This window comes from Mastomys coucha, unplaced genomic scaffold (genome assembly GCF_008632895.1).
Source record: "Mastomys coucha isolate ucsf_1 unplaced genomic scaffold, UCSF_Mcou_1 pScaffold1, whole genome shotgun sequence".
Classification (NCBI taxonomy): Eukaryota; Metazoa; Chordata; class Mammalia; order Rodentia; family Muridae; genus Mastomys; species Mastomys coucha.
The window spans coordinates 12,533,809-12,557,800 of record NW_022196891.1 but is presented as its reverse complement, the minus strand read 5'-3'; the positions used below and the strand labels follow the sequence as shown (position 1 = coordinate 12,557,800).

The 23,992-nt window shown below is 39.6% G+C and overlaps 1 protein-coding gene across 5 annotated transcripts in view; it reads right to left on the bottom strand.

The window, feature by feature from the left end:
• Cntnap5 (contactin associated protein family member 5) overlaps positions 1-23,992 on the bottom strand; it is a 910,241-nt gene that overhangs the window by 389,982 nt on the left and 496,267 nt on the right. For all 5 annotated transcript variants that reach the window (XM_031380047.1, XM_031380056.1, XM_031380065.1 and 2 more), the window contains one exon: positions 23,005-23,176. In XM_031380047.1, coding sequence (XP_031235907.1) covers positions 23,005-23,176 — 172 coding nt within the window. The remainder of the gene's footprint in view (positions 1-23,004; positions 23,177-23,992) is intronic.

Sequence of the window (23,992 nt, the reverse complement as noted above, 5' to 3'; positions counted from 1 at the left end):
TTAGGATGAACAACAATATGAACTAAGTAGTACCCTCAGAGCTCCCAGGGTCTCAACTACCAACCAAATACTGCACATGGAGGGGTCTAATTGTTCAGGCAGCATGTGTAAAGTAGAGGATTGCAAATTCAATCATCAGTAGGAGGAGAGGAGCTCATCCCTGTGAAATTTCTGTGCCCCAGTTTAGGGGAATGCCAGGGCCAGAAAGTGGGAGAGGGCGGGGTGGCAGGCATGGGGAAGTGGGAGGCAACAGGGGTTTGTTTTGGTTGTTTTTGTGTGTTTCTTTGTTTTTTGGAGGGGAAACTGGGAATGGAGAAATTTACATGTAAATAAAGAAAATATCTAAAAGAAAAAAAATGTGGATCGTCATTCCTTCTTAAAAGGGGGAACAAAATACCTATGGAAGGAGTTACAGAGACTAACTATGGAGCAGAGACTGAAGGAAGGACAATCCAGCCTGATATAGCTGTCTCCTGAGAGGCTCTGACAATACCTGACTAATACAGAAGTAGAGGCTCACAGCCATTCATTGAACTGAGTACAGGATTTGCAATGAAGGAGCTAGAGAAAGGACCAAAAGAGCTGAAGGGTTTGCAGCCCTTAGGACGAACAACAACTTTAACTAACTAGTACCTTCATAGCTCCCAGGGATTAAGCCACCAATCAAAGAGTACACATGGTGGGACCAATGGCTCCAGCAGCATGTATAGTAGAGGAAGGCCAATTCGATCGTCAATGGGAGGAGAGGCCCTTGGCCCGATAAAGGATCTATGCACCAGTGTAGGGGAATGCCAGGGCCAGTAAGCAGGAGAGGGTGCTGTGGCAAGCAGGGGTATGGGGGAGGGAGGAGTGAACAGAGGTTTGTTTTGTTGGTTTTGGTTTTTTTTTGGGGGGGGAGGAGAAACTGGGAAAAGAGATATTATATGACATGTAAGTAAAAAAAATTTCTAATAAAGAAAAGAATTCTGCAGCCAGTTCCACAGCACCCAAAAGAGGCTTTACTTCCAGGAGCTTGGTCACACCATTATCTCAGGGTCCCAGAGGTAGCTTGACTCCCAGGAACTCTGACACACCAAGAATCTCAGGATCACAGAGACAGCTGGACTCTGAGGAGTTCTGACATAACCAGGATTACAGGAAGAATAGCTCCAGTAGATATAGCTAGGGCAGGTAGCACTAGAGATATTCAGATGGATAGAGGCAAGCATAAGAACATGAAGAACAGAAACCAAGGTTAGTTGGCATCATCAGAACCCAATTCTTCCACCATAGCAAGTCCTGGATACACCATCACACCAGAAAATCAGGAATCAACTCAGACCTAAAATCACTTCTCATGATGATAACAAGGACTTAAAGAAGGAAATATATAACTCACTTAAAGAAATAGAGGAGAACACAGGTAAAAAGCTAGAAGCCCTTAAAGAGGAAACAAAAAACTCCCTTAAAGAATTATAGGAAAACACAATCAAACAGGTGAAGGAAATGAATAAAACCACCCAAGATCTAAAATTGGAAATAGAAACAATAAAGAAATCACAAAGGGAGACAACCCCGGTGTTAGAAAATCTAGGAAAGAGATCAGGAGTCATAGATGCAAGCATCTCCAACAGAATACAAGAGATAGAAGAGAGAATCTTGGGGGCAGATGATGCCATAGAAAACATTAATACAACAGTCAAAGAAAATGCAAAAAGCAAAAAGCTCCTAACCCAAAACATCCACAAAATCCAGAACACAATGAGAAGACCAAATGTAAGGATAATAGATATAGAAGAGAGTGAAGATTCCCAACTTAAGGGGCCAGTAAATATCTTCGACAAAATTATTGAAGAAAAGTTGCCTAACCTAAAGAAAGAGATGCCCTTAAACATACAAGAAGCCTACAGAACTCCAAATAGACTGGACTAGAAAAGAAATTCCTCTGTCCACATAATAGTCAAAACACCAAATGCACAAAACAAAGAAAGAATATTAAAAGCAGTGAGGGAAAAAGGTCAAGTAATATATAAAGGCAGACCTATCAGAAGTACACGAGAATTCTCGCTAGAGATAGGGAAAGAGTAGCCTTGCCTAGTCTCTGATTTTAGTAGGATTGACTAAAGTTTCTCGCCATTTAGTTTGTTGTTGGATACTGGTTTGTTACACATTGCTTTTACTATATTTAGGTAGGGGCCTTGAATTCCTGATCTTTCTAAGACTTTTAACATGAAGAGATGCTGAATTTTGTCAAATGATTTTTCAGCATTTAATCAAATGTTCATGTGTTTTTTCCTTTGAGTTTGTTTATGTAGTGGATTATGTTGATGTATTTCTGTATATTGAACCATCCCTGCATCCCTAAGATGAAGCCTACATGATTGTGTTGATCGTTTTGATGTGTTCTTGGATTCCATTGGTAAGAATTATGTTACTTTTGCATCAATGCTGATAAGGGAGATTGGTCTGAAGTTCTCCTTCTTTCTTGGGTCTTTTGTGTGGTTTAGGTATAAGCCTAATTGTGGCTGCATAGAATGAATTGGTTAGTGTTCCTTCTGATTCTATTTTGTGGCATAGTTTGAAGAGTATTGGTATTAGGTCTTCTTTAAGGGAGTTCTGCACTAAACCCATCTGGTCCTCCGCGTTTTTTTGTTTGTTTGTTTGTTTTTTTGTTTTTTGTTTTTGTTTTTTTTTTGTTTTTATTTTTTTGTTATTTTTTTGTTTTTCTTTTTTTGTTGTTTTTTTTGTTTTTGTTTTTTTGTTGAGAGACTATTAATGACTGCTTTAATTTCTTTAGGGGCTATGGGACCTTTTAGATTGCATATATGATCCTGTTTTAACTTTGGTACCTGGTATGTGTCTAGAAAATTGTCCATTCATCCAGATTTTCCAGTTTAGTTGAGTATAAATTTTGTAGTAAGATTTGATGACTTTTTGGATTTCCATGGTTTCCTTTGTTATGTCTCTGATTTCTTTTCTGATTTTATTAATTTGGATACTGTCTCTGTGCCCTCTGGTTAGTCTGGCTAAGGGTTTATCTATCTTGTTGATTTTCTCAAAGAACCAGAATCTGGTTTTATTGAGTCTTTGTATAGTTCTTTTTGTTTCCATTTGGTTGATTTCAGCCTTGAGTTTCATTATTTCCTGCCATCTACTCCTGTTGGGTATATTTGCTTCTTTTTGTGGACATTAGCCCAAAAGCTTGGAATACCCAAGATACAATTCACAGACCACATGAAGCTCAAGAAGAAGGAAGACCAAAGTGTGAGTGCTTTGTTCCTTCTTAGAAAGAGAACAAAATATTCACTGGAGCAAATATGGAGATGAAGTGTAGAGCAGAGACTGAAGGAAATGCCATCCAGAGACTGTCCCACCTGAGGATTCATCCCATATACAATCGTCAAAACCCAACACTATTGTAGATGCCAAGAAATGCTTGCTGAAAGAAGCCTGATATAGCTGTCTTCTGAGAGGACCTCCTAGAGCCTTACAAATACAGAGGCAGATGTTTGCAGCTAACCATTGGATTAAGCATTGGGTCCCCAATAGAGGAGTTAGAGAAAGGACTGAAGGAGTTGAAGAGGATTGCCTCCCCACAGAAAGAAGAGCAATATCAACCAGCCAGTTCCCCCAGAGCTTTCAGAGCTTGACTAAGCCATCAACCAAGGTATACACATAGCTCCAGCTGCATATTTAGCAGAGGATGGCCTTGTCAGGCAGGCATCAATGGGAGGAGAGGTCCTTTGTTTTATGAAGGCTTGATAGATGCCCCAGTGTAGGGGAATTGAGGGTGGGGAGGTGGGAGTGGGTGGGTGGGTGGAGAAACACCCTCGTAGAAGCAGAAGAAGGGAGGATGTGATAGGGTATTTCCCAGGTGGGGGGTTGCAGAGGGGAAACTAAGAAAGGGGATGACATTTGAAATGTACATAAAAAAAATATCAAATGGAAAAAAAAAAGAACTCTGCAGCCCATCGAATCCACTATTAAAATAGCCCTTCCCACTCATTAAATTTTGGAAAACCTAGATGGATGGATGTTGGCAAAAGTAAGGCATTAAAGAATATAAAAAAAAAATCACAGAACTTGTGGTAATATGGGCTAGCAGTTATCTCTAGGAAGGAGTGACTACTGACTAATCTGAGCCCTCTGTACTTAAAGATAAGGTAAAGAGCAGTCATCAGTCATAGCAAGCCCAGCTGGGACACCTCAAGTCTGCTAAACAAGATAGCGATGCAGTTCATTACAACAGAATATAAGAAAAGAAAGTGGTGATGGACTCTGAATTGGTCACTAAACCTGGCTTCCTCTCCAGCAGAGCACATGCAGTATGCTGTTCCTCTTTTCTCTACTGAACTTTTCAACTTTAATGGTGCTTACATCACTATACGGGGTATACATCAACTTCTAACAGTTTGAGGTGTGGGTAAAATGAGCTTCCAGAAAGGTGCACCCCTTCCTTGACGATGCCAGGAAAGATGAGGCACACAGCAGGAGACAGCACAGAGAGGAGAAGTGCAAGCCTCATGCCTGCCAGAATCATGATTTTCCATGCTTCATCTATATTGTCTTATCATGAAGAACCGTTTTCTTCCAATTTTTCAGCCTTTTGTTTTATTATCTGAATAATTCTCTTTTGGGAAAACAGCAATCAGAGTGCTACTGATTTCTATACCAGGGGAAACTCAAGATCCCTCTGGAACCATGTCTGACTTAGGCTTTATATTACTGTGACAAAATATGACCAAAGGCAACTTGGGAAGGAAAGGGTTTATTTCAGCTTACAATTTTTACCCCATAACAGAGGGAAGTTAGGGCAAGATCTCACATAGGAGAGAAAACTGGAGAAAAGTGTTGGTGCAGAGACCATGGAGAAGTATCCCTTATAAGTTTATTATTCATAGCCCTTTCAGTCTGCTTCTTATAGCACCTTGGATGGACCACAAACCCAGGTATGGCACTGCCCACAGTAAATTACCTCCATCACATATCAATCATAAATCAAGACAATGCCACATAGGGCGATCTCATGAGGGACTTTCTTAATTGAAGTTTTCTTTTCTAAATGACTCCATCCTATTTCAAGTTGACGTAAATCTAGTAATAATGAAGAATACCCCAGTCTACAACAGAAAAAAATTAGATACTTGGGCTGGGAGGGTGGCTTAGAGGGTAAGAGCACTTGCTTGTCAACCACAAAAAGACTCCCAATTTTGAATCCTCAGCACCCAGATAGAAATAAAGCTGATTATAGTCATATGCACCTGTAACACTGGTACTGTTGGGGACAAAGACAGGAGGATTGTTCAAGCTTTTTGGCTGTCAGCTTAGTTCTAGAGTCAATGATAGATCTTGTCTCAAGGGAATTGGATGGAGAGTGACAGAAAAGGATATATGAGATTCTCTTTTAATATGTGAATATGTGTGCTGGAGCATATGTACCCACCCACACAAATGTATAACACACACACACACACACACACACACCACAAATTAGAAATGTTTCTACAAGTCTTCCCATAGTCACCAATTTTAACACAAGGCATAATTTCCTATGATCATTGTCTCTCACTTTCAAAAAAAAAATTCACACGTCATTTAGCTTCAACATTCATAACCCATACCAGAAATTCCAGTCCTTAGCTGTTTATTAGTTGGCATTTTCCCTCATTTGTAATGGAATGTCATGTGACAATTGTCCGTGTTATGTGATAATTGTCAGCTGGGAGGAGTCTTCTCTCAGTTTCATTTAACATTTTCCTCTCAGAGGCTAAGAAAGTTAACTTCTTTTCATCCTTCCTGTCCTTGTACCTCTGCTGCTGATCTCATTCACCATGCTTCCCTCCCCCCGGCCCCCCGAATCCCAAATACCGGCTGGATATGTAGCCAGTTCACCACCATTATTAGGACTGACTGAGATTGATGTATAACCTGTTGGTGTTGGTTACCTCACCAACCTTGAGAAGGTAAGTCCAGCTTTTGTCTATTCTTAGGAAATGCAATCATATTGAAAACAAAGCCGCTTTCTTCCATGTGTTCAACTGTACACTCAGTAGAGTGAACTTTGTAAAGTCTGTAACAGGAATCATTCTAACAGATCAATAAAACAACTTCGTAAGACAGTGTCACTGTGTGCAGAAAAGTGAGACTCAGAGCTCAAGAGTCACTAGGAGAATTTAACATAGTAGAAACCAAGCAGACAACTGGTATCTTCCAAATGAACCTGTCAAAATCCCAAATTCCACAACACTGGAAGGAAGAAACATGAGAAAAGAGGAAAAAACAGATGCATCTGTTTTTCAGAGAAGGGGACAGGGAAACCAGTGGCTATCTAGAGCCCCTAGTTCTCTTCACTGCAGTCTTTGTGACAAGAGGGAAAGCCAAGGGTCCCTAGTGTGTATGATAATTTATGAAATCTAGAGCAGGGTTTTTAGAAACATGCCGAAAAGCAGATTCATCTAGAGAGCAGCTTTGTGGCTGTATTACTCATTTCCTTCCACAAGTGGCCATTACAAACCACTAGACAAATCCTGCTGAGAGAGGAAGGATTGTTTGGTCTCAGCTTGAGGGAAGAATCAATTATAACAGGAAGCAGCAGGTCCTAACAGCATCTGCAGCCAGGAAGCAGACAGATCCGTGCTACTGAGCAGCTCCTTTCAACTTATCTCCAGGACCCCCTCAGTGTACTTGTCCTGATCACATCTAAGACAGGTACTCCTCTGTTAACTTAAGCTAGAAAGTTGCGCACAGACATGCTCATATGTTTGTTTCCTACATGAATTTAGATGCTACCTTATTTAAAATCAATATTAAACATTATAATGGTCAGATGTGTTTGCAAAATTGAAGACTACTTCCAAAGACTTCCCATCTTACAGATTATAAACATACGGAATGTACACTTGTACAATACACACACACAGAGAGAAATCCTCCAGCAAAAAACAAATCATTTCACTTTTGTTACATTGGCATTTCTCAAACTTTTTGAATAAATGAATATTTTCTAGAGATCTTGGTTAGTAACAGGCAAAGCTGGGAGGGAATCTATTTCCTTGCTATACAGGGGAAATTTTTTGGATGAGCCAGTATTATGATATGCTCAAAAGACTAATGTGTTTAAACTGCTGACTCAATATTTCTAAATGACTCACAGATGGGCTAGGGTGTTTGACTCAACACAAACCCAGTCTCCATTCCAGATGAACTTAATTTGAAAATCTAGGATTTAGGGTTACCAAATTATACATTTTAAAGGATTTCCTAATTATTTTTAAACATTCCAGTATGTGGAGTAAATAGCCAAAATTGTTGGTACCAAATTTTAGGATTACTTTATGTATAAGATTAAAGTATATGTTAGGTTACTACCTATGATCAGGCATGCCAAGCTTTCATTTGTTCTAGTACAAATGTCCAGGTGAGGGGCTAGGGGGAATGAATCATTGAGCAAATTATAACATGAAGATTTCCAGTAATCATTCAATAGTAAGCTGAACATGGCATCACCCACCTATAATTCTGGGGATAGAAGGTAGACACAGAAGGATATTTGGGGCTTTCAGATCACTAGTCTAACCAATTTAGAGCACTACACATTCAGTGAGAGACCCTATCTTGAAAAATAAGGTGCATCTGTCCTTGTTATATGTTGGAGAATCCTTTGGGTATATGCCCAGGAGTGGTATAGTTGGTTCCTCAAGTAATACTCTGTCCAATTTTCTGAGGAACCACCAGATTGACTTCCAGAGTCATTGTACCAGTTTGCAATCTCACCAACAATGGAGGAGTGTTGGTGAGATTGCAAGCTGGTACACATCCTCACCAGCATCTGCTGTTACCTGAGTTTTTTTATCTTAACCATTCTGACTGGTGTGAGGTCAAATCTCAGGGTTGTTTTAATTTGCATTTCCCTGATGACTAAGAATGTTGAACATTTCTTTGGGTGATTCCTTGCCGTTTGATATTCCTCAGTTGAAAATTCTTTGTTTAGCTCTGTACCCCATTTTTTTAGTAGATATTTTCTTTATTTACATGTCATACGATATCTCCTTTCCAAGTTTCCCCTCCAAAAAACAAACAAACAAACAAACAAACAACAAGAACAAACCCCTGTTCCCTTCCTCCTTCCCCCTCACCCTGCTTGCCACCACACCCTCTCCTGCTTACTGGCCCTGGCATTCCCCTCCTCTGGGGCATAGAGCTCCCAGGGACTAAACCACCAACCAGAGAGTAAACATGGTGGGACCAATGGTTCTACCCCATTTTTATTGGGGTTATTTGACTCTCTGGAGTCTAACTTCTTGAGTTCTTTCTATATATTAGGTATTAACCCTCTATAAGATGTAGGATTGTTAAAGATCTTTTTTCCAATCTGTTGGTTGTTGTTTTGTCTTATTAACAGTGTTCTTTGCCTTACAGAAGCTTTGCAATTTTATGTAGTGTCAATTATTGATCTTAGAGCATAAGCCATTGGTGTTCTGTTTAGGAACTTTTCTCCTGTGCACATGTGTTTGAGGCTCTTCCCCACTTTCTTTTCTATAAGTTTCAGTGTATCTGGTTTTGTGGGAAGATATTTGATGTACTTGGACTTGAGCTTTGTACAAGGATCTAAGAATGAGTCAATTTTTATTTTTCTATATGCTGACTGGCAGTTGAACCAGCACCATTTGTTGAAAATGCTGCCTTTTTTCCCACTAGATGCTTTTAGCTCTTTTGTCAAAGATAAAATGACAAAGGGGGTCATTTCTGTGTGTGAGTTCATTTCTGGGTCTTCAATTCTATTCCATTGATCTTTCTGCTTGTCTCTGTACCAATACCTACAGTTTTTATCACTATTGTGCCCCTAATACAGCTTGATGTCAGGGATGGCGAATCCCCCAGAAGTTCTTTTATTGTTGAGAATAGTTTTTGCTATCCTGGGTTTTTTGTTATTCCAAATGAATTTGCAAATTGCTCTTTCTAACTCTATGACAAATTGAGTTGGTATTTTGATGGGGATTGTACATGCTTTAGTATGTTCACAGTAGCCTTATTTATAATAGCCAGAAGCTAGAAAGGAGTTTAACACAATGGAGTACTACTCTGCTATTATGGCTCATGCCTTTAATCCTAGCACTTGGGAGGCAGAGACAGGCGGATTTCTGAGTTTGAGGCCAGCCTGTTCTATAGATTGAGTTCCAGGATAGCCAGAGCTATACAGAAAAATCCTGTCTCGAAAAACCAACCAACCAAACAAAAACAAAAAATAACAAATCAACAACAACAAAACAAAAACGATGACTTCATATGAAATACTTAGGCAAATGGGTGGAACTAGAAAATATCCTGAATGAGGTATCCCAATCACAAATGAGAACACATGGTGTGCACTCACTGATAAGTGGATATTAGCCCTAAAACTTGGAATACCCAAGATACTATTCACAGACCACATGAAGCTTAAGAAGAAGGAAGACCAAAGTGTGGGTGCTTTGGTCATTCTTAGAAAGGAGAACAAAATACTCATGGGAGCAAATATGGAGACCAAGTGTAGAGCAGAGACTGAAGGAAAGGCCATTCAAATACTGTCACATCTGGGGATTCATTCCATAAACTGTCACCAAAACCCAACACCATAGTGGATGCCAAGAAATGCTTGCTGAAAGGAGCCTGATATAGCTGTCTCCTGACAGGCTTTCAGCCAGTCATTGGACTGAGTATGGGGTCCCCAATGGAGGAATTAGAGAATGGACTGAAGGAATTGAAGGGGTTTGCAACCCCATAGAAAGAAAAACAATATTAACCAACCAGATTCCCCTATAGTTCCCAGGGACTAAGCCACCATCCAAGGAGTACACATGGCTCCAGCTGCATATGTAGCAGAGGATGGCCTTGTCAGGCATCAGTGGGAAGAGAGGTCCTTGGTACTATGGAGGCTTGATAATGCCCTAGTGTGTGGAAATTGAGGACAGGGAGACAGGAGTGTGTAAGTGGATGGAGTAACACACTTATAGATGTGGGGGAAGAGGGGTGCGATGGGGGTTTCTGGGAGTAAAGGAAACTGATAAAGGGGATAACAATTGAAATGTAAATTAAGAAAATATCCAATAAAATAAATAAGATTATAAAAATAAAAGAAAAAAGGTAAGAGTAGTATGACATATGTCAATATCTAAAATACACACACACACACACACACACACACACACACACACACACAGAGATACACATACCACCTGAAGCCACCATACTTTTTATGGAAACTCTATCAATGATATTTACCTCAGAACTCATCACCAAATAAGAATCACAACTCATAAGTTTTAAAATTCACTCTTAACGGATTTATAGGAGCATCAGTCACCAGATTTATGATCTGTGCAAACAAATATCACAGGATACAAGATTTGGATACAAGATTCATGATATACAAGATGATTCTGAAAATTATAATTCTACTGGGACCTAATATTTCCACTAAGATTGGTAATATGTTCTTCTCAACTTTATGAAATTTCAAAATATTAAAGAGTCTGTAAATTACACCTGGGGTCAGATTAAGGATAGTTCCAGAGTTTGTAAGTTGGATGTCAGTCAAAATTTAAACTTATTAGAACTGAATAAATTTTTAAAAATGAGTTTCTCGTTTCAATAACCATATTTTAAGTTCATAATCATCACTAATGACTGCATTCACCAGCATAAAAAGGAACACTTCCCTTGTTATAAAATATTACAATGAGTAGTGTATTCTATATCTTTAATACTTGATTCTTCAAAGCAAATATTTGTTTGAAACCCTAGCTGTGCTTTATATTAGTTACTGAGCCAGTTGCTGATAAAACACCTTCTATAAGCTACATGAGGAAGGAAAAGTTCATCTGGTTTACAGTTCAAGGGGATGGATTCATCCAGAAAAGACAAAGACAGCGTGCAGAGAGTGTCTAACAGCAGAGCCTGCAGACCAGCTGGATACGTTGCAACCCAGGAGGGTGCAAGTGAACAGGTAGTGGGCTTGGCTATCAAATATCGCAGGCCATCCCTAGTCATCAACTTAGACTACCTGGTCTTTACCACATAAAATGTCACAGACGCCTTCTGAACAGGTAAGGACACAGTGTTCAAACACATGAGCCTGTGTCGAACAGTTTCCATTCACATCACAAGAGATTCTCATCTACTTTGATATTTTTACCTGAGAATAGGCTGCCATTATTTCAAACATCCATTATGAGCAAGGATTTTATTTGGATCCTTGGTCCAATTATCTCTAGACATGTGCTTTTCTTTATTCCTGTCTAGTTTATCAGTCCTTTTATGTACATGTCCTTCCTCTGACATCAGCATTGTTCCCGGCGCAGTATAGCTTTGTATAGAAGCTATCCTGTATCATGCAGATAATTGTATAGACCCATTCAGCGTGCAGCATGACTTTCAAGGGGAAACATTTTAGACATTTCAAAGGATCTCAGGAGCCTGTTAAGTTTCTAATGAAAGTACTTGCTGTCTATGTAACTTGATAAGCTATTTAACACCTGTCAGTGTTAGCTCCCTCCCTTGTAAAATGGGAAGACTTTATGTTTGTATTTCAATACAGTGCCTCAAAGTTTTGAGCCACATAATTAGTGGATAATAAGCTGTATGTAGCATTGAACTGTCCTATCATTTTATTCTACTATATTTAATTGTTCTAACTTTGACCAAATACAGAAAAGAAGATAAGAAAAGAACTTCAAAAAACAAAAAGGAAAAAAGGGGTTACTACCAACAAGAGATTGCCTAGGGAGAACAATTGACAATACACGACATAAAGAAAAATTGAGAATTAGACAAAAAAAAAAAAAAAAAAAAAAAAAAAAAAAAAAAAAAAAAAAAAAAAAAAAAAAAAAAACTATGTAACCAAATACCCATGCTAACAAAAATTTTAGCATGCAAATTACATGTAGGTAAGGTGAATTCGTTAACAAAGAGTAACTGAATTGAACGACTACAAAGAAATGATTGATTATTTTAAAATGGAGATAGATGGGGCTGGAGAGATGACTAAGAGTTTTAAGAGAACTTGCTGTTGTACCTGAAGACCAGAGTTCAGCTTCTAGCACCATGGTGGAGAGCTATCACCTGTAACTTCAGCTGCAGGGAATACGATACAGTCTTCTGACCTCCATATGACCTTCACATATTGGCAAAGATAGACATAGCAATACACATGTGCACATAAATAAAAATATGCATACATATTTTAAGAAATGAAGATAGTAGTTAGTAGGAGAAGGAAGAAGAGGAGACAGGAGGTAGAGAGTGGGATGGGCCACGTGATGTGGCATAAGGAGGCAGTAATAGTGTTTTACAGTTTGACCAGAGTGACAATGGCAGGCATCGTGACTGTTTATCCTTCATTAAACCACCCATCTTTTACAGTTTTTATATGTCTGTGCTTTATCATCCTAAGGTGAAAAATTGAGTTGGAGTCAATTATCCTCATTTCTTAAAGGCAGCATACTGCAGTGAAACACTGAATCACAAAGTTAAAGAATGTTAGACATGGGAATGACTTCAATGCTTAGTTTATCCAGCATTTGCATTTCACAGATGAGCACCTGAGAACCAAAGAAGCCAGACTTCCTAAAGTCCCACTGTGTTGGTAGCTGCTGTGAGATTCACTGTGTTGAGTTCTTAAGGCAATTCAGTTGATGGAACTATCCGTGCTTTCCACTAAAGGTCCTTCAGCTATTTGACATTTCACAGCAGCCTAGTCAATGGGTAAGTTGGCAGCACAATATAAATTTAGGTGCTTGGGGTAAGAAATGTGCTTAAGGATTTACATAAAGCTTATAAAGCTAGTGTCACTGACAATGTCTGTTTTGCTAAATAAAAATGACTAAATTTCCATCAAAAAAAGAAAAAAGAAAAAAAACACTTTGAAGAGGATAAAAACCACCCATCTCCTATATTCCTTTTATCATTATTTTCCACCCTTTTTAATGGTATTTTATGGACTGGGAATATAGATTTGTCAGTTAAGTACTTGCTATGACACCATGAGTAGCCGGGTTTAGATCCTCAGAACTCATGTAAGCGTTGCACATGGTGGCATGCAACTGTGATTATATCACTGAAGAAGAGGTGGTAGGATCCCTGGAGCTGTCTAGGCAGACAGTATAACAAAACTAGTAAGCTATAAATAAGTTTAATAAAAGATCCTGTCTCAAAAGAGTATGGAAGGAAAAACAACTGAGGGAGAAAATTTGCATTGACTTTGGGCCTACACATATATGCACATACATGTGCATGCATACCTAGGCAGACAGACAGGCAACAGACAGACTCAAACACACACATACACACACACACACACACACACCACACACACACACACACACACACACACACACACACACACACACACACACACACACACACACAAAACAGATGTCAAACCACATTTGGTAAAAGTTGAAAGCAGAGTTTTTCAGACCAGAAAATCATGGAGTCTGACATAGCCAATAAATAAATGATTAACAAAGTTACTTTTGATAATGTTGAGGAAAAAAAAAAGAGTATATAATTCCACTCTTCCTTTATGGACTGAAAAAAAATTGTATTCTTTGGTATTTCCACTTTCAGATCGAAGCAGACAGGGGCACAAACCTGTTAGCACCCTTCAGGGACACTGCTTGTCATTCCTCCAGGCAAAGAGAGCTAACTTCACAGCTGCCAATCTGGCATCCAGAAGCTGCATGGATTCCCAATGTACTCTCCCTTTGTCTCATTATGGGAAGAGCAGTCCCATCTTTAACATTTGCTAAGAGCACTGTCTGCTTCTTTTTTTTCCTCTCTAGCTGCCTTCTCTCCACACTCCACACATGTCCCATTTATTTTCTTAAAGCATAAGATTGTAATAAAGATATTGTGCTAGTGTGCTTCCTTCCACTGTATTATTTATAGATTGCATTGCTCAGATACGTTGCTGTGGCTTGTTTGTCTAATTTTATGATCACCTCGCAAAACAAACATATTCGTGCTAGATAGTGGTTGCAGAATAGTGACAGCTGGCCCTGGTGGTGCTTCGATTGGGTATTCTTGGTTTTCAAGTGGAGTAAAAATCTTGCACTGTGTGGGAAGTTTTCAAGATTAGAATGAGGTGAAAGGATGGATTCCTAACTCTTAGAAGACATGTTATTATTTAGCTTGTGTTGAGCATGCATCCCAGGAAAGTGCATCACAGACTCTGGCTCAAGCTGTGAGAATGTGTCACTATCCTTAAGCTCCACTTTAGTTCCAACCTGCTATCAGTGTGTGGGAAGTATTTACTAGCAAGGAAACATCAGTTATGTATATTACTTTCCTTACTATGTGTTCAAATCTGGGCCAACTGGTTTTCTTCCCTCCCCCAGTGTAAAGAGTTTTATGTGGATATCAAATTTTTCTATGTTTATTCTTCACCTTGAGTAAATACTATATCCAGCACCAAAGGATAATGTTAACTTGTGTAATATTTGTGTGTGGCTCGTCTCCAACCACCAAGAGTAAATGCTGTTAAAGTCAGAGGTGTTCAAATTCTGATGTATGTGAAAGCGCCTGCACTCAGCAGAATGCAATATCTGACACCAAGGAGCTTCTAATGCAGAGAACAAGTAATGATTACAGCTGGACACTAAATGACAGTTAAACAAGGAAAGAGCAGGGTGGATTCTAAGAGAGGCTATATGGGCAGGTGGGGTTTAGATACAGCTTTAGTTCTTTTAGACAGTACAGGGGATGTCTCTGAAATTCTCATATACGCTAGGAAAGTACTCTGGAGTAGCCAAGTAAACTCAGGTTCAATGAGAAAAATCTGTGTTCGAAAACAAGGTGGAATGTGACTGAGGAAGATAGCAGGTGTGAGCCCCTGGCCTTCAGGACACATGTAGTCTAGCTGTGCATCCGTTTACATATGGGTACATGTACAAATCAACAACAACACACATAATTAAAGCCAGCTGGCTCCATTTGTATTACAGTAACAAATGCACATTGAAGGAAGTGAGGACATGGCTTAGGGATGAATTGTGTTTAAGGAAATCATTCTCTGCTATGTTACTTCTTCTAAAGCATGAGTCTATAATTTGAGATCACATCACTTTAAAACTCCATACTATAAATCCACGAATCTTAGAGAAGTAGAAGAGGTTGGGGAGTCTTGAGGTGTGTGTGTGTGTGTGTGTGTGTGTGTGTGTGCATGTGTCTGTGTCTCTGTGTGTGTCTGTGTATTCATGAATGTACACGTGTTCATGGAGGCTGGAGAAGGAGCTTGGTTGTCATTCTACCTTATTTTTTGAGGCACAATATTTCAGTTTACCCCGAACTCAGCAAGTGAGGCAGGCATGGCAGCAGGTACATATGCTAGCTGGTCACAGTTAATGTGCAGTCAGGAGGCTGAAATGGATGAAAACTGGTACTCCAATCTCTTTCTCCTTTTTCATTCAGTTCATGCCCTTAGTCAATCGGATAGTAGTACTCCCATTCATAATGAGCCCTCCCACCTCAACTAACTTAATTTAGAAATTCTCTTACAGACATGTTGAGAACTTGTCTTTTAGATATCTTTAGATTTTACCAAGTTCACAATTATTAGGACAGATAGGAAATTTACTTTTAGCTAAAATGCTCATTACAAATTACCAAGAAAGAAGAACAGAACTCTGCACTTAGGCCCCTCAGGCTCATAGAAGACAGAAATATCCAGGTAGGACACAGTGAAGAGCCCTCCACCAGACTTGTTCAGCCTTTCAGCAGTTTGTTGCTAGTGATTGACAATGACTTCTATAGAAGTTAGGCTTGGGATCTTCCTCCCACCACTATGCTCCCACAAATAAGACTCAGACTCAAAATATATTTACAAATACCTTGGCCATATGGCTAGGCTTGTCTCTCCCTAGAATTATAAAGTAAGATAACCCGTTTATTTTAATCTACATTTTGTCATATGGCTGGTTATCTGTGCTCACGTACAGTCCATCTGCTCACATCTTCCCAGGGTAAATCTCCCCCCTGGCTCTCTCTCAGAACTCTTTCTCCCTCCCAGACTTCCCACATTTCATTTCCTGCCCAAGCCATAGGCAGTAGGCTTTTTAATTGGCAAGTGATGGATCCATATAATACACAAGATATTCTCTCTACAGACTTCTGAACAACTGTTTCTACAGTTCAGAGAGGGACATCCACATCTGCTCTTCCTGACTCCTGGCCTTCATCTCAGATTATCTTCTAATGATTCATGTATTTATACCATGTTGCCTGTACAATTTGGAAACAGAGGATTGTTTCCATAATTATTTGATCAAATTATGTTTCTTATCCAGGCATAATAACTCATGCCTAAAGTACTAGAGTTTTGTAGGCTAAAGTGGAAATATCATTATGAATTTAATTCCAGGCCTACCTCAACTTGAGAGTGACATCTGGGCAGCCTTTACAAATCGTGAGATACTGTCTCAAAAGGAAAGGGAAGGAGGAAGAAGAGAAATAAGAAGGATGAGGAGTGGAATAAGGAGGAGATGAAAAAGAAGAAATAAAGAAAATAATTGTAATCACCATCATATCTGTTAATAACTTTTACAGAGTTTTCTAAAGACAGAGGTCCTTGGCTGTGTCAACCAATCAGCTACATTCTCAACTATAACCAAGGCACAAGAATGATTCAGGCATTTCTTTCTTTTCTTTTCTTCTTCTTGTTCTTTTTATTTTTTTTACCCTTGAGGAATTCCAGATGGAGTGCCCATACTGAAGTCTCTCAGACTCTTTCTACATAGAACAGCTATTCTAGGCTAATTATAAAGTTCCTCCCACCCACAATCATCCCAGAGAACTAGGTAAGGACAAGACTTCTTCAGGAAATCTTAGATCCCAATGTGTTCTGACTCTCAATATGTTCTTCACAAATTGTAACAATAAACAGCATGGATTGTAATTCCTTTTCATGTTTTTGTAGCCACACATGTTTGAAGATATATGTGTACATGTGTATTGAGCATGTAGAAGACTAACTGGCCAGCGGACTAGAGGAAACCTCTTGTCTCTGTCTCCCCATCTTGGGATTTTAAGTACACCACTCTACTTTTTATGTGGATGCTGTATTCCAAACATAGGTCCTCATACTTTGGCAACAACCACTTTACCAACTCAATGTGTTTTCCAGCTACTACAGTATATGATTTCTGAAGCACCATGTAAATACATCACTTTTTGGCTTCAGAATCCTGCAAAAGAATGTGGGGTTCTTGTTCTCCACAGACTAGAGTGAGCAACATGGAGAAACGGGCAACAGCTCTCCTCTATCAGAGTTTTTGGTGCATAACCAGGTCCTGCTACACATTGCCTACATGGCCTTCAATAGTTAATTTCCTGTTCAGTGACTCAAACTCATTATTAAAAACTGTAGTTAATGATGATCCCTCCTGTAGTTAGGAACACACACCACAACATACACAATGCACTCACACAACACACCAATATGTACAAACACAGCATGCCAGATGCATACACATATACAGAGCACAGTACATGCATACATACACACACAGAGAACATAGCACACACACACACATACAAAGATGTCTTACAAACTCTAGGAGACCACAGACACTGTGTCTAGCACAACTCTCTATCGCTATGGATGAAGACAGAAAACATTCCACATTAAAACCAAATTTAACCAGTAGCTGTTGAACAATTAGCCCCTCAGAAGACAATAGAAGAAATAGTTCACCTGAAGAGATTAAGCATAGCAAAGAAAACACAAAAATAAATAATCCTCTTTGAGTAAATCAAAGGGAGAAAAATCTGCACTATAACATACACACACACACACACACACACACACACACACACACACGCTTCCCCTGGCTCAGGAGCTGAAGGGGTTTGTAGCCCCATAGGAAGAAAAACAATATCAATCAATCAAAACCCCCAGAGCTCCCAGGGACCAAATCACCAACCAAAGAGTACACATGAAGGAACCCATGGCTCCAGCAGCATATGTGGCAGAAGATGGCCTTGTTGGGTATCAATGGGAGGAGAGTGCCTTGGTCCTGTGAAGGATCAATGACCCAGTGTAGGAGAATGCCAGGGTAGGGAGGCAAGAGTGGGTGGAATAGGGGATTGTGGGGGAAAACTGGGGAAGGGGATAACATTTGAAGTATAAATAAAGAAAATATTAAAGAAAAAAAAAAGAAAGATTAGCTACTAATTTGACTCAAACTGCGGACATTTTATTTTGCTGGCTAGTTCCTCTAGCATCGATTTTCATTCATTGTGAAGCACTGCCATTACCCGGTGGAGCCTTTTGATCATGCAAACTGATATTCAAATGTTTCCCTTCCTCTCAGTCCTACCTTATGCAATCCACAATAAGTGCCTGGTCTATGCTCCTTGACCTCACTAAACTTAACCCACTGCTCAGGTGGGCTCCTTTACTAGCTCTGGCCACCCAAGCGCTTACTCTTCTTTTAAAATTTAACAACAGATGCTACATACTTCCATAGACTCAGAAATTGACAAATACTGGACTTGAATATGACTCCTGGGACCACTAAATATGTGACCTTAACTGAGCAGTTGGCAAGCTTTCTTAGCATTGGTGACAACCCCAGAGATCTTAAATGTGAGTGTTGTTTAGAATCACCAGGAGAACATCCTGGTATCCTTTCTCTTTTCCCAGACTGGCACCTAGATATAACTAACTCCTTAAAAATTTACTTTTTAAAAAAAATATATATATGTATGTATCTGAGTGCAGGTACCCAGGGAGACCTGAAGAGGATGTGAAATCTACTGGATCTAGTGTTAGTAGTGGTTATGTGCCACCAATGTATGTGCTGGGAATGAAACTCTGGTCTTCTCCCAGAGCAGCAAGGGCTCTTAACTACTGGACCATCTCACAGCCCTAAAAATTTCATTTCTGCCAAGTTGCACTGGGCGTTGTGATATTGTACATCAACCCCACATGTGAAGAACCACTTGATTTTTATAAGCTTGTGGAGATAGTTAAAGGAAGTAACATTTAATGAATGTTTATTCAGTAACTACTAGATAAAATGCACTTTCCTTTTCCTCCATAAAACAGGGCAAAATATGATAAATTAAAAAGGAAAAGGCAGCAGAGTGGTCCTGGTTTTCCTTCAGCCCATTTCAAGCATAAATGGAGAATAGCATATTGTACCATTTCTCACTTAAAGAGAAGTGTTCAGATGGTGTGGGCACTGCCTTTCCCCTGGCTTTCCTAGCACCTGATATAAAGGCCTTCCATTTTAGAGAAGAGCTCAGACATATGTATGTCTTTTTATATTACCCACTGTTTTTTTAACACACTCCCACATATGGGATGGGATGTATAAGCACTCCGTGGAGGTTATCCAACATAATGTTTTTCCCATCTTCTGTGTTTGTAGCTCGCCATGCTCAAGCTGAGAAGCTAAGAATCCTGACCAGAAAGTGAGACACATGTTTTTTCTTAGAAGAAAATGTTGTAAGAGAAAAAAAAATGAGATATAGAAGGAGGAAATTGTGCTTATGACATATATGACTGTAGGAAACTGAATACACTGTTTTACATGTATTCCTTAGAGTGGAGAACACAAATGGCTTTCATTTTCAAAAGGGTTAGAAGGAAATGTACTTAGGATACAATTACAGAAGCCAGGAGCAATAAGCCCTGATTCCATAATAATTTTGCGGCCTTCACATCATATTCATTTCTGGGACTGGGACTGTATGGTATCTAAGGACCTTCCTCAAATTATATTGCGGTATGAGAGTAGTGCACAAGGAATGAGACGTGTAGTATCCAAAATTTCCCTGGCATTCTAGAAAGCTGCACAGAAATCAGTGTTTGTCAGTCTTCATAAAAATTATCAGCATTACTATGTATGGGGGAAGTATAACATGTATGTATGCGCATGCCTGTGAACGAGTATAGGGCAGGAATAAGGTGTTAGCTAACCTCCTCTATCATTCTTTACCTTAGCCTTTTGAGGCATGTTTCTTCTCTTGAAGCTGGAGGTAATTATGGTTTTGTTGTTGTTGCTGCTACTGTTATCCTAACTAGGCTAGCAACTGGAAAGCTCAGGGAAGCTTCCATCTCTAGTTCTCACAGCACTAGCATTGTTACTCGTGTATTACCATGCTTAGTTTGTTACATGTGTGCTGGGATCTTAACTCAGATCTTCATATTTGTGAAGATAGCACCCTTACCCAGGGAGACATCTCTCCAGCCATAAGTGATGTTTCAAGGGTAGACATCAAATGCTTCAAAGGAAACTGAGCTTAGAAATTTGTTGACATCATTTCACAGGGCCCGTAATAGCTCACTGAGAAGCACCTTAAGATTTTTTTTTGCAAGTTTGTGCCTTTTTCCTTGAAGACTGCTATGGCCTTCCCATATTTGATATCCTTCCCAAATGACTAGCACTAAGATATTTAAATTTGTAAGGTACATATTTGGAAAGAAAAGAAGAAAAGCTGGAGTGCATAAGTGGGCCCCACTTCACTGTGAAGGAGAAAAAGCCCATAGAATACAAGGTTAGAGGTCTTAGTATCTGCTGTCTAAAAGGAGACTCTCAGGCCTCCATGGTCTTCTTAGCCAAGGGCCAAGGTCATCCCCTTTTGTGCCTAGCAGGTAGGTTCATACCAGCTGGCTAACACATTCATACATGACAAATGGAACAAACATCCCTGTTTGAGATAGGCAGGGAGCTCCAGAGACCCTGCCAATCTACTTCCCCAAACACTGAGACTTTTCTTACCCTGCCTAATCTCTGACACATTGCCTCTTTATTTATTATGCATCTATACCACATATTTCCTGCCCTTCTATCGACTGCAGTTACAAGTTTACATGTATATGAACTTCCATTATGACATTTACCTTTATTTCAAAACTTAAAAGAAAACACAAAACTCTGGAAACACCTGCCTTTGTAACCCCTCACTCGGCCTCCCAGATTTCAAAATGCAAATTATATCAATAAGAAAGTGACTGCAATTCAAATGAAATATACCATTTACCCACTAAAGCAAATACATTTCTTATTATGCAATAAAACAAAACACATTTGTATGTAATGTAATTACTCAACACTACAATTACACAAAAATAAGATGCAGGTCTGATGGCAATGACTTTCTTGTAAACAAAAATAATGGTACCTTCCATGATTGTATGTTAAGATATCAAAGATACCCCAGTTGGCAAATGTCCCTACATGGATCTGCAATACATAAAATGATGTACCAGATGATCGGTTTGGGAGTTTCTCCATTGCTGGGAATATAGACTTGGGATGGAATCCATTTCCTGTAATAGCTTTGATTTGGAGACCTCTAAATTAGCACATTTTAATGAAGCACACATTTTATTACCCACTTTCCCAGTTGGTCAAATGAATAAAAAAGCACAAGGGTCAAGAAGTCAGTGTGGTATGTTGGGAATACCATTTGCAATGGTATCAGAAATGCATGCTAACGTTACATCTAATTATAGTGGTCATTTCCACCATTAGCAGTGACCACATTCTACATGGCTGATTTTCCATGTTCCACAGGAAAGGCATCTGATGCTTTTCATCATTTCTCCCTGGACTGGGAGAAATCATCATCTCCCTAGCTCCCCTAGCTGTGGAGACATTGTGAAACTCATGTTTCTAGCCAAATCTGATGATGTTTCTTCTTAATTCTCACAGAGAACATGAAACCAAAATCTGCTAGCACAAAAGTCTTCATTGTGATAATTCCAGGTCCACATCCCCAGCTATGTGGAAGCCATGTGACTTCCCTGCTTGACCTAAATGCTGAAGCACGTCAACGGAACCTAAGACATGATGTATTGAAAGACAAGTCATCAATTTCTTGCTTCCCGGGAAATACATATTGCCAAAACACCCTCATATGCTGTTAGTTATAAAATGCATCCTAGTACTGGAGATTTTAAATGCAAAATCAAATTACTTTGACTCGGTAACACTTAGAAGCCCTGTCTGTTTCCTGGTCATTCTGTGAGAATACCTCTCAGCTTCTGTCTACTCTCAACTTGGCCAAGCATGATTTTGCCTCATTCTTTAAGATGGAATTCAATCACCTGCCCAAACTTCCTCCATTTCATTCCTCATTCTCACAGTAATATGAACTTACTGGTATCACATGTCCTCACTGGTATCACTTTTCACAAATCACGGTACATAACAGTTTATAGCAATGACTAATTAATGTAGCCAAGGGCCTGTAATACCAACACACAGGTATCCACTTAACAAATTCTATTTACCTATCTGCTCAGTAATATCTTAAAACGGGTAAGCAAAATTAGAAGAATGCAGGAGGTACGTGCTACAGAAGGAACACATCAAAACAGTGCTGAAACTCAGCATCTATTCTGTTTGGCTTTTTGACTTAAAATCTAGAACCTTCTACCATAAGAGGAGCCAAATCCCAAGAGAGAAGCAACTAGAAACTGAGCATCATGTTGGATCTCTGGGTTGTATAATAAAAGTACAGGTTCTCACTAGCTTACTGTCTGAATGAGAGAAGCAGTGGATGGGGTTGGTGTCCCCTAGGATCAGCCATCCCCAATTGAGGGCATCCACAGTGAGCAGAACCCAACCCCTTAGCTATAGGGTTCCTGAAGCTTTTACCATTTATGGGAAGGAGACCCACAGCAGGCAAGGAATGAAATGGTTTAAGGAGAGCAATTCCTCCCTCCTTTATGCTTTACTCTTAACTTCAAAGTAATCAAATATTGTTTATGCATAAAATTTTAATCCTTTCACAAATTTGTATTTTGATTTAATTTGCATATCCCATTTACTGCAAGTCAACATGAAGAGAGACTCAACCAATTTAAACCATTTTCTCTGGGCCTGAAATCCCTTCAGAAATATTTTTTATTAGGCAACTCAGTTATATCTAATGTGTCTACTGTCTGGAGATTAGAATTTTGCTTAAAGAAACTCATATTCAGAACAGTGAGAATGGGAAGGGGTGGAGGAACAGAGGAGACAAGACAATAATTACCTGTCTTTGATGCTACACAGATCAATGTGTAAATCACTAAAACTCCCCAGGGAACCTTGCTGAACTGAAATGAGGTCCTTGGGCTGGTTATCAATAAAGATGAGCCTCATGCAGCCTTGGAAAGCCTTAATGGGGTTTAAGCATTGGGAATCGGTGAGATTGTCGGGGCACCCTGTGGGACAGAGAGAAAAGATGAAGAGCACTGAAATGATAGGTTATTGATTTGGCAACCTATTGATGGAAGACCTTGAGGTCTAATTATCTTGGCACTTTTGTATTCATAGCAGCGCATACTTTGGTTGTAAATTTCAGCTCAGGAAGAGATGCAAAAATGATGTAAAATTGGGAGGCTCGGTTACTATAAAGGAAGAGTGCCAAAGGGAACATCACTGGTATGATATTTACTTTAATCCCCATTGTAGGTGTGGGTGGTGTGTGTGTGAACGGGTGTGTGTGAATGAGTGGGTGTGTGCACATGTGTGCATGTGCGTTTGTGTGTGTGTGTCTCTCTGTGTGCATGTGTGCATGTAGGTGTCTCTGTGTGAGTGATGCATGCCTAAAAATGCACTGGTTTATGTGGTTACATATAGGAGCTGGAGGTTGGAATCAGTACGTCTTTCTCTGACAGTTTCCATTTTATTCTTTGAGATAAGGTCTCTTTGTGAACCAGGGATTTCCCAGTACAACTAGACTGGCCGGTCTTGAGCTCCAGGGCTCAGCCTTAACCTATCGCTTGTCACTTTACTTTTTGTGACACAGCCTACTCATCCACATGGAAGTTTTGTGACTTATAGAGGCTGTGTGTTGTGAACCTCAAGAGCCTGCTTAGTTCAGCCTCACCAGCACTGAAACTCAAAGGGTTCCATGGCATGCCATGTCCAGTATTTTATATGGGTACTGAGAATCCAAACTCAGTTTTTCATGCTTGCATGGCAAGAATTCTATCAACTGAGTCAGATACACACACACACACACACACACACACACA